Source organism: Homarus americanus, unplaced genomic scaffold (genome assembly GCF_018991925.1).
Source record: "Homarus americanus isolate GMGI-L3 unplaced genomic scaffold, GMGI_Hamer_2.0 scaffold51354, whole genome shotgun sequence".
NCBI lineage: Eukaryota > Metazoa > Arthropoda > Malacostraca > Decapoda > Nephropidae > Homarus > Homarus americanus.
In genome coordinates this window covers 26248-43095 of record NW_024750910.1, presented here as the reverse complement: position 1 = coordinate 43095, position 16848 = coordinate 26248, and the positions used below count along the sequence as shown (strand labels likewise).

At 39.0% G+C, this 16848-nt stretch overlaps 1 protein-coding gene across 1 annotated transcript in view; it reads left to right on the top strand.

The window, feature by feature from the left end:
* Positions 1-16848, top strand: part of LOC121854500 (obscurin-like) — a 193651-nt gene that overhangs the window by 153754 nt on the left and 23049 nt on the right. The window contains exon 24 of the mRNA XM_042349181.1: positions 11397-11536. Coding sequence (XP_042205115.1) covers positions 11397-11536 — 140 coding nt within the window. The remainder of the gene's footprint in view (positions 1-11396; positions 11537-16848) is intronic.

Here is a 16848-nt window from a genome sequence, read left to right as displayed (position 1 = left end):
ATGTAGAGTAAAGACGAAATGTTTTTACATGTGCGCACTTACCCCTGGTACATGCACGCAGTCTCACTTTTTTTCTTTACCATTAATGGTTAGCTACTTCTATTGTTCCATTTATTAGCATTAGATAACATTACTTGAAACAACCATATTAATTTTTCTACATTAATTTTACTACAGCTACAACCGGGGTCTTATTTTCTTCAGTTTTATAATTATGTAGAACCAATCAGTCAATGGTTTTGCAAACAACGAGTTTTTTTTTTTTACTTAAAATTTTTTGTTTTTAAATAAAGATTTTTTGTTTTATTTAGACGTTGATATACATGTTTACATTTGCTTACCTTCTACTGTTGGAAAATATTTCCCGTCGTTGTCATACCGACAAAAACATTTGAAAGAATGTAAACACTACAGCCCGCTAGATGTGGAGGTGACCAGGTGTATAAAATGAGTGCTGTATTAAAAATTTCACCTTATACAGATTTTTTTTTTAAATTGATGAAAATGACGACTGATAAGCAGTTCTAAGTGATGATATTCCAAGAGGTGTGTGTACTTGTGCCAAAAGGGTTGTATAATTATCAAGCAACGGTTTGACTGGTGTCTGTAGTAGGCATCTACCAAACAGGGAGGTATTACTGCCTGGGAAAATATTGGTAGACCCTGCTGCCATATGGCATCACAAAAATTGTGACCAAGTACCAGAGCAGCAGCAAAACATTTGTTCACTTCTGAATTTTCTTCATAGTCCAGCACAAACTTAGTTAATAACTGACACATCATAATTGCAGACCAAACATCTGCTGCCAATTTCCTAATTTTAAATTCTTCAAGCAGCAGTGCAGGAGCAACTGGTTTCAAATTTTTTTTCACAACTTATATCAACATATTTTGAAGCCGACAAATATTGTGAAAGTTCATACAAGGAACTCTTTTTGTCTTTAAATTGGAACTTCAAAAAACTAAACTTGTGAGCTTTCCTGTCAGCGGGAATGAATGTTAAGTCTTTCAATAAATTAGCCCAGACTTTGTCTATTTCAGAGATCATCTTTGGGCAAATATCAGGCCAAGAAAGTGTAGTATCACCCTCCAAAAACAAAGAATGATGACCCAAAGTTGCTTGTCCTTCCTCGCTTTTTGTGGTTGCTGAGATATGAGGAAGCTTAGAGACATTTTCATAAAATATTTTGAATAAGGAATCCACAGATTCAGATGGATTAGTGAACAAAGAAGACTTAGCTCTTACCAATGTTATCCATGGCGTGTTAGAATCAACCTTACACTCAATATTATCCAGCAGCTGCGTGTCAGTCGACAGCAGCCTGTTTCCTCTCGCAGTAACCAACACTCTTGCCCCAGGTGGAAGTGGTTGCCAAGATGTGGATAGGTTGAAGTCAGTCTGAACAGGTTCTTCCTGCTCAAGAGACTGGATACTATTATAAGAACCAGGCTCATCGTCCTGATCCTGGAATCCACTGAAATCAGATTGAGTAGATAGAGGTTTTTGTAGACTTCCTACTGCCCCACTGTCTGGAGGGTCCATTAACTTATTTATCTTAGCAGAAGCAGTCTTGTCTAAGTGGGGATTAAGTCTTTTACCTAACACCAATAAACCTAAACTTTCTTCCAATTTGGGATCTTTCCATTGTTGTACATTCAAAAATTTACTCTTCAAGGCCTTATTCCACCTATTTTTAATTTGTAATTGCAATAAATCTTTCTTATCACCTGTAGCTTGATGAAATTGAAAAATTTGATCATAACAAACTGCACAAGCCATTTGTGAAAATAGGTTATTTGAGACACAGCTGCCATGAATTATGAAAGCCACATGAAGATCTATCTTAGTAATCCAAGTCGCTTTACATTTTTTATGTAGTATGGCCCCCTTGGGTCTTGGGTGAAACTACTACTACTGAATTCAAATTCTCTACTGACAGACAATTCCTTGAATGTAGTGCCTGAGCTGAACTTTCTAGTCCTTGTAGCTCAGCACTCAATAGTATCTCCTCAGGGACAGTTCCATGGTCTCCTCCATCATCCATAGGCCCGGACTCCTGACCTTCATCCTCCAGTTGCACAGCACTCATCTAAACTAGGAGGATACCATGAGTCACATTATATCATTATAACACAAAATACTAATAATAATTTATAAGGGAGAACGCATTTTCTCCCAAACTTAATCAATATGACTCATAAATGTTATATTATTCGTAAGTTAATGCATTAAGATCTCTTATTGTTATACAAGTCACTCATATGACAAATACAGGTTGTACCTCTCTAGTCCGGCATTCTGTGGTCCGGAAACTCCCGTGGTCCGGAACGATTTTAGTTTGTCCAATAGGTAGATAGGCAGCTTTTTTTTTCTTTTTTTTTCACTTATCTGAATTATTATTATTATTACAGGAGTATTAAATTTTTGCCCCTCAGGCCCCAATGTGGGTCAGTGACCTATGCCCGGGTGGGCTAATCCCCGTAAAAAAAAAACCGCCGCGGGAAATTAAGGTTTGTTTACATCCGGCAGTTCGGCTGCTCTCTCTCTCTTTCTCTCTCTGCTTGTCTATACAGAGTACAACGTTTAACCCTTCAATATATATGAGCAGTAAATAAGTGTTGCTTTCATATTCTTATGTAGAGTAATGACGATATGTTTTCACATGTGCGCACTTACATACGCGCAGTCTCACTTTTTTTTTTACCATTAATGGTTAGCTACTTATATTGTTCCATTTATTAACATTAAATAACATTACAGGTACTTCAAACAACCATATTAATTTTTTTTACATTAATTTGACTACAGCTACAATCAGGGTCTTATTTTCTTCAGTTTTATATGTAGAACCAATCAGTCACTGGTTTTGTAAGCTTTAACATGAACAATGCCGGCAGCCGTCTCGTCTCCTCATGTGTTTTAATCCAGGTATTTTTAATAAATTGTATTGTTAATTTTGCACACACAAACATTAATTCAATAAAATCAAATTCAGAAACATTAATTAAAATATATGTGAACAGTAAATAAATGTTGCTTTCATACTCTTATGTAAAGTAATGACGATATGTTTTCACGTGTGTGCACTTACATACGCGATCTCTCTTTTTTCTTTACCATTATCGTTAGCTACTTCTTTTGTTCCATTTATTAACATTAAATAACATTACTTAAAACAACCATATTAATTTTACTACAGCTGCAACCAAGGTCTTATTTTCTTCAGTTTTATATGTAGAACCAGTCAGTTATTGGTTTGTTATCCATAACAATGCTGTCTCATTTCCTCATAATGTTTAATATTCATTATTATTAATGAATTGTATTGCTCATTTTGCACATAAACATTAATTCAATAAAAAGACATTCAGTAATAAACAATAATGAATCTTTTGTACATGAGAAATTCGCTGTTTACGATTATACTTACGTCGTCTGCCGTTGGCGGTCCGTTCACACCGTGAAATTCAAGTTTCCGCCATCAAATTTTATTTATTTATTTTTTGGTGTGTTCAATAAAATCGTTAACAATTAAAAACTTGCGAAATTTGAGAAGCTACTATCACGACATTTAACCCTACAATATGTCTTCAAAGACCTGATGCAGAGGAAGTGGTGCCTGAGTGCTTCCAAGCTTTAAGTCACTATCTATCCAGAAAGGGTAATTTCCATGGTCGGACACCGGTCAGGTCGAGTTGCCAGACTGAAATTACAACCTGTATAAACAATAACTCACTATTTCGTATCTGTCTCCCGACTCTTATATCAAGTATCCCTTAGCTCAATGAAACTTATTTATTTAAATTTGTTTTTATAAAATAATTTCATTCAGAACATTTATTGAGAGGGATCATCAAGATCTTTATTTGTTGCCAATCAGGGGCACAGACATTATCCCCAAGTAAACACTTAAGGGAAAACTCCTACGTGCGCACTATCACCCGGCAGGGTTGACAGTGCTGAGCCGCTAACATAGCGCTCTATTGGCAGCAACGTTCACTGTTACTCTAGCAATATATATTGGGTTGAGAATTCCACCCTGAATTGGTCTCATATAACCCATAGAAGGTGTAAAGTCCATTTCAACATAACTCTAGATTGCTAGTAAGACCGGAAGGTCAACATTCCGGAAGGAACGCTAAGTCTAGCAGCCTCGCTAAAGTTCGCCTGAACCCACTACTGAGGACATCAAAGTTATGAAGAGACAAACTCAACTCTGGCCTTTTTGCTGAGAACAAATAGAAGCCCAAGGGCGGAAGCCCAAGGGTTTTGTGAACGTACATAAGAGTAGGAAGAGAGACAGTCATAGTATTCATATTAGCACGTGAATAATTGGGACAAAGATTGTAAATAATAAACATATACAGTCATGCGCCGGTTAACGTCCGACCGAACAACGTCCGATCGCATATGTGTCCGTGCCCCCCCTCCCCCCCCCCAAAATCCGTGACGCCTGCTGGACCACCACTCCACGACCCCCTGACGGAGACAAGATGATCCTCCCCATACTGGTCAGATATTATGTGTACGCTTCCTATCTTAGGCTATTTTTAAACATTTGCCTCGAGGTGTAATGTTAACCTATATCTATTGAGGATAAAATCTTTCACCTACAAATTGACAATAACACATTTGCTGTAATCAGACATATCTAGTTGCCTCAACAATTGCAACCCCAGTTGCAATTGGGGTTGCAATTTCAAATTCTGTGGCATTACTAAGTATAGTGAAGTCTCTGGTGCACTCTTAAGATTAAGAGAAAACGGAGGACTCAGGCGTCCTGATGCGAGTGAAAACGGACTCGTATGACGGGGGACCAAATAAAAAAAGCATAGCTACATGTTTTGTGGACTACAGTATTAAGCGTACCCTTTTCATCACTTTGTAATAAACCTAGCCATGCCTATGTGTGTTTATGATATTTACCATAACATTATATATATATTTAGTGGGTATAAATGGTCGTAAAATGGGTTACTTGGGGTTTGGTCTTGGGTGCCTGGAACCAATTAGAATAAATCCCATAGGTTCTGTACTTTCGTTATCGGCGGGGTCCCAATTAGGCGCTATAACCAAGGGATGACTGTACTGTACTGTATATACTTGTGACACTGGCCAGTTGCTTCTGGTGTTATGGTACAGGGGTACCAAGTGACAGCACTAGGATCCCCGCTTCCTCTATCAAGGAATAAACAAATAAAATTTAAATTGAAAAAAAAAACATTCAAATAATGGGACCTAGCGAACCTAAATGGCCCTAGAGTGGGCACAGTCACGTATGCATCGCGTATTCTTATAGATTGTGCTGCCAGGCGTATGTTATCTAGTGAATTTAGTTAATATTGTACAGTAACAATGGACCTAAGTGCAAACCTGTATTGTACAAGTACTAAATGATTACGGTACTAAAATTGTTATGTCTATTGCAAATATAGCTTGTTTATACAGGTATTCAAATAAATTACTATCTTACAAGAATCCCTCCAATGTAAGTTATATTCACCCAGGTCGTTTGGGTGGCAAATTATGAGAAGAGCTTAGTCACTCTTAAATAATGATAAATAAACACGCAGGCAGGCCTTCAGCGCCAACTGTCAAATCTTATCTCAAATAAATAAACAAACAAACGGCAGACATTCTGTCACCTCACCTCCCCCTCTTCCCACCCTCCTTGTGTTCCCAGACAAAAGATTGGCGATTTCTTTATGTTTATTTTATATAATATCTCAGACTAAAGTTACGATAATATAATTTGCATTGCTGAAATCCTTGCAAGACAGAGATTAATTTGAATATTAGCATCATATATTTTGCTCAAGATATAAAAAATGTAGTACATTAAGCGTGCACTACTGTGATACATTTATTAAAGTTTTTCAACTGTATTTTTGGGTAGGTTACATAAATTTCTTCATTTATTTTCATCCATTTACATGCACACACTGCCATACTAAAAAGCATTAACAAGAAATAAATAGCCTTAATTGCAAGCTGAATTACATGTACTAATTTGATTCACCGGTACCTAAGGTATTTATGTCTAGTGCAAATTACATGTTTATATTCAAATAAATCAGTATCTTACAAGAATCCCAGCTATGTTATTTATATTCTCCTGGAGGTCATATCACTGGCATTTAAAAATGAGAGAAGCTTAGTAGGACTGTTAAATAAACCACGAAGACCTTAAGCACTCAAACTTATCACCTCAACCCCCCTCCCCAACCCTACGCTCGGTGGCTGGTTCCTCCTCCCTCCTCCTCCCTCCCAATGAAGCACCCAGGCTTACAGTTTTATCTTATATAATATATCTCAGATAAGTTAGGAGATTATAATTTGCATTGCTGGAATCCTTGCAAGACAGTAATAATTTGAATATAAATGTCAAAATATTTTTACGCTCCAAGAGATAAAATTGTTGTACATGAGTGTACAGTGCTGTAGTACATTTATAATATAAATTTTTTCAACTGCATTTTTGGGTAGATTTATAGATTTCTTCATTTTATTTTCATCCATTTACATGCACACACCATACTAAAAGAAACATAAAAGAATAAATGACCTTGAGTGCAAAGCTGCCGTGCACATGTACTAATTTGATTGATACTAAAATTGTTATGTCTGAGTGCAGAATTATAGCATGTTTATATTCAAATTAATCAGTATCTTACAAGAATCCCCAACAATGTTTATTATATTCACCCAGGTCATGTCGCGGCTTTTATAAGAGAAGCTTAGTCGCCAAACTGATAAATATACAGGTACGCGCGTTAGACCTTAGGCCAGTGCCAACTCTCAAGCGATACTACACCTCCCCTCCGCCAAGCTCCTCCCTCCCTCCTCCTCCTCCCTCCCTCCCTCCTCCTCCCTCCCTCCTCCTCCCTCCTCCCCTCCCTCCTCCCTCCCCTCCCTCCTCCATCCTCCTCCTCCCCCAACTGCCCAACATTGCTGGAATCCTTGTAAATGGTGAATATTTTAACTATAAGCGTCGTGTATTTTGAGATAAAATTAATCACCTGTATCACATTACAGTAGTGATTTAAGTGTATAGCGTTTATATCATTGTATAGTATTCACATACATTACAGGTCAGGTAGTTCTGCTACTTGCGATAATTGTGTTCTTGTAAAATATCGTGTTATAGAAAATCAGCGTAATAGAAATAACAGGGCTTATGGAAAATAGGGTTAGGTGCAGATTACTCGAAATCGAGAAAAATTTAGTATTTAGCCTAACACAAAGGATAGCACAGTCTAAATAAATGTTACATTCATATCTAATAATGAAATCATACAGTAAATTTAACACTTTACCTTGAAAAAATATAGATGTAACTTGATGGGGAGAAGAGGTGATTTTGAGGTTGATAACATTGAGCTTCTCTTCAAGTGTTATATCCTTTCTTTTCCGATAATCACCGGAATTCTATCATCAGGCTTTTTGGAGATATTCTTCTTTACCATATTCACAGTTAATACCACAAAATTGGAGAAATAGTAAGCAAAATCACATAGCAAATAGCGTTCGCGTTATACAAATATTGTTCGAATTCATAAATCGCGTTAGAGCAAATTAGCGTTATCAAAACCCAGCGTTATAGCAGAACTCCCTGTAAGTACAAGTATAAATAAAAAGTTTATGTGATGATCGGACAACGTCCATTTCAGTTAACGTCACATTTCAAAGGCATTATCTAGGGCGTTAACCGGCGCATGACAGTATATGTATATAAATAGATATTTTCACATATTCTCTTTTAGTGAAGACAGGCCGGAGGCGCCCGACATTCACTGAGTGACTTAAAGGCAAGGGATAGTCACAACGATCTAACGACACGCAAAGAAAATGTGTTTTGGTCGCCATGCTGACCCAAAGTCTATAAGAAAATGTCCCAAATACAATAAATGAGAGACATAACAAAATAAAAGTCACTCTACTTCATCACTGTGCTATTAAGTACAAATACCGTATATAATATCCTTGCGGAGGTGAGTATTTGAGCAATTAGAACACAAATTCGCGGAGCTTCCCTTTGTGTGTATTATAGCGAAGCGCCAGGCAAGAGATGAGTTTCGTGATGCGTATGGTGGGGGGTGAAGGAGGGGGTTTGAGAATTGCAATTAAATGCCAGGTAGCGACGTGTCCTTCTAATATTATTTATTAAGTAATTATTAGATGTTTTAATTGCCTGTATGTTGGCCTGGCAAATTGGCTAGGAATTAACATACCTAGTTAGCATTTGCTGATGTCGCATTAAAGCTATATCACAAAAACTGTTTTTTAGAAAAAAAGTCTTTTTTTTTACCCATAATTTAATTTCCAAAATCGGGTGCGCCTTCCACGATGCAGCGTCTTCCAAGCCGAAAAAAATGGTTGTTGTATTGTGGTGTAGTAATATTGTAAAATAATGCTATGATTATGTTATAGATGTATTTATCGGAATTATTATTATTTTATTCATTACTTGCTCTACCAAACACAATGACAGACTGGCGACCGACTGGTAAGTGTTGCCAAGCACTTTTATAGAAAAATACTGCAAATAAAATATTCTAAATAAATTATTTGTAGCAAATAAGTATTAAGATCAGTAAATATATGCATTGGCCATCTCGGACACAAAGGCGAGCTAAAATTAGCTGCTAAGTGTGTAGGGACCACGAGCGTCAGCTGTCAACCCAACACTGTCCCCTTCCTCCGCGCGGCCAAGGAAGTTTCTAGAGGGTCAATATATAGTTTTTCTTACTTATTTTTTATTGTTTTATCATTTAAAAAGGTTGAGAATTATTTTGGAAAAGTTGATTTTTCTTGATATACCCCTCGCTGGGGGGGGCTTACTGCCAGAGAGCACCTAACCCGGGGCTTAAGGGTTAATAACTCATGTCTGCATGATCGTCATTCTCAATTCCGAGTGACAGCATAGTAGTAGTAGTGTGCGTGAGAGAGAGAGATAACAATTACCAGTTTATTGAAAAAGTTCTGCAGCCCAAAGACTGAAAATATACATTGGGCATAAATGATTTATTACATACTTTGACATGGAGGGGAGGGTTAACAAAAGCTTTCCATAGAGAAAGGAAAAGGAAAAACAGTGAACATAAAAAGTAATGTTTACAGTAGAGATCACGTAGGTCACATGCACTGAGGTCTTGAACAGCAAACACATAGTGTAGTACTGTAATTCCTTCATAGATGATATTATTTGGAGCCTGATGTAGTGTAGTTATTTCATCACAGATCATGTTATGAGGAACCCAATGTGGTGTAATAATTCCTTCACAGATTGTGTTATGAGGGACCTCACATGATTTTTTTACATGGGGATTAGCCCACCAGGGCATAGATCATGACCCACATCCGGGCCTGGGGGCAAAAATGTAATAATAATAATAATTCATAGTAAAGTAAAATAAATATTAATGGTAATAATGATAATAACAACACTGTGATAATAATAATAATAAAAACAAAGAAATACAAGAATGAAAAAAAATCAATAGTGAGGAATGCAATATGTTTGTTGTGCTGTCATGTAAGAGAAACAATTGAGACCCTGCAATTGTGTGTAAATGAGTCGGAAAGACAGATGAGCAACCTGGGACTTGGTCACAATTTTCGTGATGCCATATGGCAGCAGGGTCTACCATTAGACAACACATTATGCTTCCAATATCTTCCCTGGCGGTAGTACCTCCCTGTTTAGTATCTGCCTACTACCTACTGTTGCTACTGTTGTAGCAACTCATTCACTACGTGGTGTCGTAGCATCATGGGAACACCACGTGGCCTGGTGTCGCAGGACTTCACTCACTGAAGTTGTGTACAGTCAGATGCAGTGTCAGGCTTCTTATCGTGGGACGGATTAACACATCACTGCTTGTTGTTGGGTGTTGGGGGCAGTTATCACTGGGTACCTGGGATATCACTGGTTAAACACTGTTTGGCACTGTTCACCACTGGTTCCACTCCTTTCCAAAATGAAATTGTAACTTTTAGTGAGACATTGCTGAAATTCCGGTGGTGAGGAGAGGTTGAGGGGACGGAGGTGGGCCAACATTGCAGTTAGCTCGGCAGCTGCCAGAGCCGTGCCAGATAGGTCTTGACCCTGCATTGGTCAAGGATGTAGTGTGTGTTTGTGTGTGTATGTATGTTTGAGTCCATCTTATGAGAATATGTGACCACTTACAAGTAGCAAATTATAATGCACAGTATACCTTTCTGTATTGAACTTCGAGAAGTATACAGTACAGTCAACCCTCACTTTACGCGGGCCCACATTCTGCGTTTCCTCGTTTACACGGTGCCCTGCCAGAACCCAGGATGCTCACATTCCGCGGTGGGTGTACCCCTTTACACGGGTGAAGTATAATTTTTTTATTTAGCTCATAAAATTCATACAAATTATCCGGCCAGAATATAATTTACATTGCTGGAATTCTTACAATTTGATGATCATTTGAATAAACATCATAGATTTTGCATTAGACATAAATTTTAGATATAATGTTTACTCTGAGTAAATATGTTATCTTTTGTGCAAAATATATGACATTTATATTCAAAATATTCCCTGGTCTTACAAGGAATCCAGCAATGTCAATTATATTATCCTAACTTTAGTTTGAGGTATTATTTATTACTATACCTGGTTTTCCCCAAAATTTCTCAGAGAGGAAGAGCCAGCGAGTGTAGTGTGAGAAGAGGGGAGGGAGTTGAGTCCATTATTTGAATGGACATTAACTTGGCGACTGTATTTCTCTATTTCTCTTAGTATTAATTGTGTGCATGTACCATCATAAAATTAAGATGTTATTTTTACTAGAACATAGGTATTGTGTTGGAAAAAATGGAGGTTTGGGGGTCAGCTGGTCTCTATTTCATTTAATCCCATATGTTATGTTATTCACTTTACGCATTTCTCACTTTCCGCGGTACCCTGTGGGTTACATTAACCGCGTAAAGTGAGGGTTGACTGTATTAAGAATTTCACTGAATGCCTCTCAGCGAGTAGAATCATTTAAAATAGTCAACAGCTGTCTTTATGTACTGTACATGTCATCGTCACACATAAATTCATGATACACAATAGTTAAGATAAGGAAATTAATGAAAATATCTTATAAACTTATTTTGTAAGTATTATTTAGATTTTGTAAACAAACATAGAAGGCCACAACCATCGTAAAACTGATCATAACAATTGCATAGCAGTAAACGGTGTTAAATTTTTAGCATCGTAAAACTGATCAATCCTATATAGATCCATTGTATAATGGTCAAACCTGTGCAGTAGTTACCGTATAAATACAGTAAAGTTTTCAATAACACTGGTACAAATATGGAAAATTTTAGTTCTCAGTTCAATAAATGTATAATATGTCTTTTGTTCCAGGTGAAAAGCCATTCAAGTGTGGTTACTGTGAAAAGAGATTTACCCAAAATGGCAATCTTCAGGAGCACATTAGAATCCACACAGGAGAAAAACCGTATTGTTGTGAAACTTGTGGCAAAAAATTCACAACATCCTCACAGGTAAATATATATTACATCTTCTGCAGTTAATTTAATATACTTTTCTCCTCGACTTACGACATACTCGACCTACGACCACTCGCGACCTGCCTCAGTCGGTACGACCACCCACACATCCGACCGCCGCATGATCGGTACCAAAATTTTCAAATGGGCCCCGTATTTCCTAGACAGAAACGTTTCCGTCCCGTACAAGAACGTCGCGTGGGCTGGATCGCCTCGTGGCTACAGCACCCACGCCATAAACGCTTAGTTGGTGTTTGGCTGTCGTTGTAATCGATAGTGATCGCGCTGTGTACTGACAATATTTTCGTTTCTTATTCACTTTAGAATGACTGGCAAGCGTAGAAGTGAGAGTGCTGGTGGTGCTCAGAAGAAAAGAAGACAGTCAATTACTTTTGAGATGAAAAAGAAGATAATAATGCAGTATGAAAATGGAAAAATGGTAGCAACCATTTCACGAGACCTAGGCTTCTCGCGCTCGACCATATCGACAATTTTGAAGGACAAGGAATGTATTAGGTGAGGTAGTGAAAGGATCAGCACCTATAAAGGGAACAATAATAACGAATAAAAGACAAGGTCTTATTCATGAGATGAAGAAATTACTTTTGATATGGATGGAAGATCAGATACAAAAGCGTGTACCCTTAAGCCTTCTAAACCTACAGGCTAAGCCAAGAAGCCTTTTCGAAAGCCTGAAGGAGCATGCAGGAGATGAGTGCGACCAAACCTTCACAGCAAGTCATGGGTGGTTCCAAAGGTTTAAGAACTGCTACAGTTTGCATAGTGTAAAGGTGAGTGGAGAGGCAGCAAGTGCTGATGTGGGTGCTGTCAAAAGTTTTAAAGAGGACCTAGATCGTGTCATAGTGGAGGGAAACTATTTTCCTGAGCAAATATTTAAACTATTTTCCTGAGCAAATATTTATTGTGGATGAAACTGGCTTATTATGGAAGCGCATGCCAGAACGGACATACATCCACAAAGAGGCGAAAACCAAGCCGGGATTCAAGGACTGAATCATACTTCTGTTGAGGAGGAGGAATGTAGCTGGTTTCAAGATAAAGCCCTTGATATATCATTCAGAGAACCCAAGGGCTTTTAAACATGTCAGCAAGCACACACTGCCAGTGTTTTATTGCAGTAACAAGAAAGCATGGATGTCCCGAGTACTGTTTGAGGATTGGTTCCTGACTTTTTTCATTCCACAAGCCAAGGAGTATTGTCTGCAACAAGGATTGCATTCAAGATTTTGTTAATTTTGGGTAATTCTCCGGGACACCCACCACACCTGGACGACCTGCACCCTTATGTTAAGGTAGTCTACATTCCACCTAACACTACCTCTATCATCCAACCCATGGATCAAGGTGCTATTGCTGCTTTTAAAGCAAATTATTTATGTACGACCTTCGCTCAGGCTGTTGCTGCTATTGAAGGTGAGAAAACGCTCAGAGAGTTTTGGAAGGACTACAACATTTTGAAATGTACAAAGAACATAGGTACAGCATGGGATGAGGTTACAGGTCAGTGCATGAATGGAATATGGAAGAAAGTCCTGGAAAGATATGCGAACAGTTTCAGAGGACTTAATGAAGATGAAGTAATTTCTGCAATTAGTATCAAGATAGTGGAGTTGGGTAAACAACTGGATTTAGAAATTGATAATGAAGATGTTGAGCAGTTGGTTGAAAGTGTAGCAGAAGAGCTAAGTAATGAGGATCTTATTGAACTGGAAGCACAGAAAATTGCAGAGGAAGAAGAGAGTCAAAATGTAGAAGAACCTGCAACCCCCCAAGCTTTTTCAGTGAAACAAATGGCAGAGGCATTTGCAGGGCCGAATTCAGGAGTGGGCAAAGTGGGCAGCTGCCCAGGGGCCTCCACAATCTGGGGGCCTCCACATATTACAATATTTTATTTATTTGTTTATTCATTTGGATTATTTTTATTTTCATTCTTTAAAATTCATGTTTATCTATTCCATCACGTAAAACTATGTTTAGCAAGAAGCGTGATAGAAATAAGGCTAGCTACTCCTTGAAATGCATGAATACCTGGTTTTCCTATGAACCGTATATTTTTAATGAATGCTATTGTTCGTGTTGCTAATAATATATTTGGAATTTCACAAACATATATTGATTAAAAATGAACTACATAGAATAACGAAATTGAGATTAAAAAAAAAACACAAAATATTTTTTTCATTATCACTTCCATTACGAATGCCATCAAGGCGCTGTGTTTGTTGACAGTCGGTCGGAGGGGGTTGGGTCGTGTAGTATCTGCACATCGGTTGTCATGTGTCTGTCGATTAAAGAGGAGACTTGCGTCGCTCATGATTCGTGAACTTCCCATGAGTAGACATAAACATGTCTTGCAGATGTAAAATGAGAGAGAGAATTGTCATGTGTGCTTGTTGAGTGAAGTCGTCGCCGCTCAGTGATGAATGATCTTGTCATTTGTCATTTCCTAGAACATGTCTTGCAAATGTTTTACTATTGGATGCAAAACTTCAATTTTCTTTATAGTTGAGTTAATACTTATTCTGAATCTATCTGACCTTGGACTTAAAGAAGCCTATACATGCATTCTTGGACAGAACCATTATTTGAGTAGAGGCTTATCTGATTAATAATGCAAAGAATCATCTCTCAGTAATAACTAATAATATATTCTTTTCTGTGAAGTCTCTTGAAAATTTTTGACATGTGCAGTAGTCGCTATATCAGGCTGGTCGACTTGAAACCACATGAATGACCCCAGTCATGTCTCACTTTTGTGTGTGTGTGTGTGTGTTGGGAATTTGTACACTCAATAAATATACAGTTAATTCAAAATTTCTCAATGTTCTAATTTCCTCAATATAACTGCATATGGTTTCAAAATTCTCCAAAGAAGTGTTCAAATTTCAAAATTTTCCCGGGGGGCTTACAGCACTGCCCGGAACTCCCAGATGTTTAGCCTCGCTTCACTCACCACCCCACCCTCTTGGGTAGTTATAATGAGGGGGCCTCCACAAAGAGGCTGCCCATGGGCCTCCACAGGTCTAAATCCAGCACTGGGCATTTGCTACAATTAATAAGGGGATGCAAATGTTTGACGGAATGGATCAAAATGTTGAGCGTTTTGCAAAAGTTGACAGAATGATCCAAGATGCACTTGCTTGCTACAGTGCAGTCTAAATTGGACATAAATTTTAAGAAGTCCCCCATTGCTGTCTCCTCACGCCTCACCAGTGCTGCCTCTTCACTCCGTAAAGATGATCCAATACCTTCAACCAGCAAGTTTCCCCTGTATATTAACCTGTCTGAAGAAAGCGACATTGACCCACCCAGCCCTGTCTCCTCCTCTGCATCATCCAATTAATGTAGTCTCCATGTATAATTAGAAAATTATGGGGGCCCCATGTGCATTGAGCTGACTACATTAAAGGTAAGTGCACAGTAACACTGTATTTATTCTTCATTATTGATTGCCTTTACTGTACTGTATTTCAAATTTAGATTCTTTCAACCAACCAGATCAATCCAATCCTGAACTGAGGAATGTCCAATCCAGATCCAAATAATACTGTGAGATTGAATACAACTTTTTTCACACCAATTTCACTTGATTCAATGTTCATTTGCTCTTAAAAGACTTTTCTTGGCAATACGGCCCCAGAAATTGCCATACCTTCTGATCGCTTTAAAGCTCCATATGGGCACTTAAATTTGCCAATCACCAAAACCTTAATTTTATGCTGACCTGAAGCATTAGCACATGTAAGAACTGTTAATATTTCCTTATTAAGCTTAAACCCTGTTGCATTTCGTTCTTGGTTTCCAGCCAAAGTTTTTGTGGGCAAACACTTCCAGTAAACCCCTGTTTCATCAGCATTGTAAATTTGATCGGCTGTGAGTTCATAGTCAGTTACAATTTTTTCAAATATAGCACTATATTTTGTTGCTGCTTGTGTATCAGCCGACTGTCTTTCTCCAGCAATATCTAACTGTCTAATACCGTGACGAGTTTTGAAATTCCTAAGCCATACATCACTAAATGCTCACTCTGATTCAATGTTCATTTGCTCCTTAAAAGACTTTTCTTTGGCAATAAGCATCGGCCCCAGAAATTGCCATACCTTCTGATCGTGTAAGATTGTACCATCGTACGATATGTTTTCCCATGTTGAGATGGGGGCTTGTCTTTGGCAGCGCCCGGTTGCCAGTCTCCAGCTGACGCTGTTAGAATAAAGTCTATAAAGAACGTGGTCTATGACTCCAACCTCTCACATGGCGCACAGTGAGTAGGATATGTCGGGGCCCGACACGCCATTACAGCCCTGACAAGAACGCTGACATGGCCCCTACACGTCCACGATTCTCGACGCCCTCAAGGGGATGCCAGGGCTTCTCTACACCGGCTGGGAACACCATGCGCGCCCAGCAGCAGGCCATGAGTGCATTGATGGCTCAGATGGCGTCTCTAGGTGCTGGCGGTGGTCATGCTTCTATGCCGGTCATGAAGCCCTCAGCAGCTGTCGCTCCAGAGAAGTGTGAGACAGAAATGCCAGCAGCTGCGTTTAGGACATGGAGGCGGTCCATGGAGTCATGGGTGCTGTTGAACGGGTGGCCACAACTGGTGGCCACACTCCACATTCGCCTGAACTGCGTCCCCGCACTCCAAAGGGTGATTGACTCGAGATACCCCAGCGGTCAGTGGGAGCAGCTCTCGCCCAAAGAAGCCCTGGACGCCATCAGTGGAACGGTTCTTCAATCTTCAAACCAAGCTGTGAAATGGAACGAGTTTTTCAACAGCAAACAAGGTGAAGAGGAGCCCATGAAAAGGTATTTTCAACGATGCTTCTCAGAGGCAGTGGAGTGTGAATTTAAATGTCCCACCTGTGATAACGACCTCTCTGAGTACATGCTATTACGTAAAGTTATGGTGGGCCTGAGTAACCCAGTGTTGAAAAGGGAAATTTTCCAGGGGTACTCTAGTTATAATAGTGTTGAAGTGCTTAGAAACAAATGCATGTTATTTGAGGCAGCAGTGAGAGATGCTGGTGTATTGTGTCGTACGTCTGGCCAGGCAGTGGTGGGAACAGCCGCGGAGGCAGTGGCGGTTGGTGATGACGTCACCGGTGAGTCTGAGGTAGCTGCCGCCCGACCTCGACACCCCAGTCGCGTGCACTGTGGTAACTGCGGCGTGTCACATGCCTCTGGTAAAAGTAACTGCCCTGCAAGTGGGGCTACATGTCGCAATTGCTGTAAGGTTGGTCACTTCAAAAGGTGTTGTAGGAGTAAGTCAGCCCTAAGTGCTCCTG